We start from the raw sequence: 2317 nt of genomic DNA on the forward strand, positions 1-2317 counted from the left end.
CACACACACACACACTAGAAAACAATCAATAAGCAACATATTTATATTGTAATATTTCATACTTATTGAGTTCCAGTTGTTATTGTAATTTAATGTATTTACAAAATGTATTTGCATATTTTGTCAGAAAATCTGGAAAATGGAAAAATTTCTAATTGTTTTTCATTTTGTCCCGTTTAAAAACCTCCGTCAGCTCCTTGTTTAGGAACACATCGGTTTGGACATCACTTTTTAAATTTAAATTAGTTGTTTTTTATCTGACAAGCTCCCACAATTATCCACAATATTGTTATGAAATGTGTCGGATCATATCAGAAAACTGTGAACTAGGAATACTTTACTTTTCATTCCACTCGCCCTATTGTTAGAACATTTCCCCTTTTTCAGAAAAATAAAATAAATCATGTGTTTAACCCAGAAAATTCCAGCACATTGATTATAATCAATTAAAGGGACTTTGAAATTCATTTTAATGTCTTTAAAATAGACCCTTTTATTCTATAAGTTCCAAACTGGAAAGCATTTTTTGTTGCGTGGAGTGATTTCTGAACAAACATCACTTCACCTGAGGATACTAACCCTCCACGTGCTCTTGGTCTCCTCCAGGTTACAAGACTGCGTAAGAGAGTGGAGGAGCTCAGTAAATTGTAAGTAACACTTTAAGGTTTGCTGCACGGAACATGAAAGTATGAGTTGCTCAAAATAAAAAAGAAAAACACATCTTTGAAAAAATAAAACCTAAAAAGCCCAAGAATATTCTTCCACCACGATTCTTTAAAGAAATGCATGTCGCCCGTCGTTCATGCAGGTTTTTAGACTGAGACGTTAAGAAATGATGAACCCAGAAAATAATGTGCACCATCTCATGTCCTGTGTGAGATCTTGCTGCACTCGGTGCATGTTGTGCACGACTCTCAGCTGCTGCTGTACGCTCATGACAGAACCTGAAGCAGACTTGTAGGCTCTCCTTCACAAAGTCCTGGGGTCTGCACGGCTTCAGACAAGACAGGCTGTCCCTTCAAAACTGGCAGTGGAGGAACAGAAAAGACCGAGTTTGAATTATGTCGTTAGCTTGATAACAGATATGTGTTCGATTTTTAGCAGCAGAATCTTATCCATGAACCTTAAAACCAGGCGGCTCAAATAGAGTCCACTGTGACACGTGCGCACGAGACATGGACTCTCGGCTGATCTCATAAAGAAGAAGTTGTTAACAAATGAGTGCGGTCACACATACAACCATGTGCAACAACATCACCCTCTTCAACTCAATAAGTTGAATAATTCAGTATAAACTTAATTATGCGATCATTAACTCCATCGACTTTTGGATCATGCAGTCACCGCATGTTTTCACATAAACTGGGCTTAACGTGATGAAACTATTCATCTGAATGTTGCCTCCCTGGAGGTTTGACATGTCCTTCTCATGGCTTTAAACGCAGCTTCAAACAACCTGAGCATGAGTGACTGCAGCTGGGGGAGTTTTTAAAATGGCCCCAAGTTTTCCACTGAATTGTTCCATTATGTGATTCTTCCCAACAAACACGTTTAAGGTTCTGACATGTTACTTTTGTATGTGTTTTTCAAATTGCAGCAGCAAAAAGGGAGCTGCAGCTCGCCGCAGAAAGTAGATTGTCTCAGTCCGTACTGCTCACAAACCAAACTGTGCTCGTGGACAGACGCAAGTTGAAACAACGTACACTGTGGCGCAGACTGCATCTTTGGAGAAACTCTTAATGCTGAGGTCCACCCGGCAGCCCTGACACATGCAGCCAGGAGCCTGTAGAACCCGCTGTCCGACTGGAAGAATAAAATCATGAAATCTATTTGCCATCACGCTTCCTCGCACTCAACTGTTTGGTTCTCAGTATTTTTGTAAATAAAGTGTGACTCTTCAAACCATGTCAGTAGATCTGTTGTTCTTCAGAATCAATAAAGTTATCTATTTTCATTTGTGCAATTTTAAGGTCATTTATTCAACACTGCATTCTAACTGCAGAACTCAATTTAATATCCTGTTAATATATAAAATGGAATATAACTTTTTGTTTATATACTTTTATTTAAACAGGGATGTAACGAACACGTATATTTATAATGGATCAGTGTTTGGCACAAACCACTGATGTAGGACGTCATTTACAAATGATCCCAGCTAGCATATAGCATATGTCTATATATCTATATATCTATATGTCTATATGTATCTATGTCTATATATCTATATGTATCTATGTCTATATATCTATATGTCTATATGTATCTAGGTCTATATGTATCTATGTCTATATATCTATATGTATCTATGTCTATA

At 37.5% G+C, this 2317-nt stretch overlaps 1 protein-coding gene across 4 annotated transcripts in view; it reads left to right on the forward strand.

The window, feature by feature from the left end:
- tnnt3a (troponin T type 3a (skeletal, fast)) overlaps window positions 1-1906 on the forward strand; it is an 11495-nt gene extending 9589 nt beyond the window's left edge. For all 4 annotated transcript variants that reach the window (XM_037683245.1, XM_037683246.1, XM_037683247.1 and 1 more), the window contains 2 exons: window positions 607-647; window positions 1598-1906. In XM_037683245.1, the coding sequence (XP_037539173.1) occupies window positions 607-647; window positions 1598-1634 (78 nt within the window). In that variant the 3' untranslated portion in view covers window positions 1635-1906. The remainder of the gene's footprint in view (window positions 1-606; window positions 648-1597) is intronic.
- The last annotated feature ends 411 nt before the right edge of the window (window positions 1907-2317 follow it).

Source organism: Nematolebias whitei, chromosome 10 (genome assembly GCF_014905685.2).
Source record: "Nematolebias whitei isolate Nwh7 chromosome 10, NemWhi1, whole genome shotgun sequence".
NCBI lineage: Eukaryota > Metazoa > Chordata > Actinopteri > Cyprinodontiformes > Rivulidae > Nematolebias > Nematolebias whitei.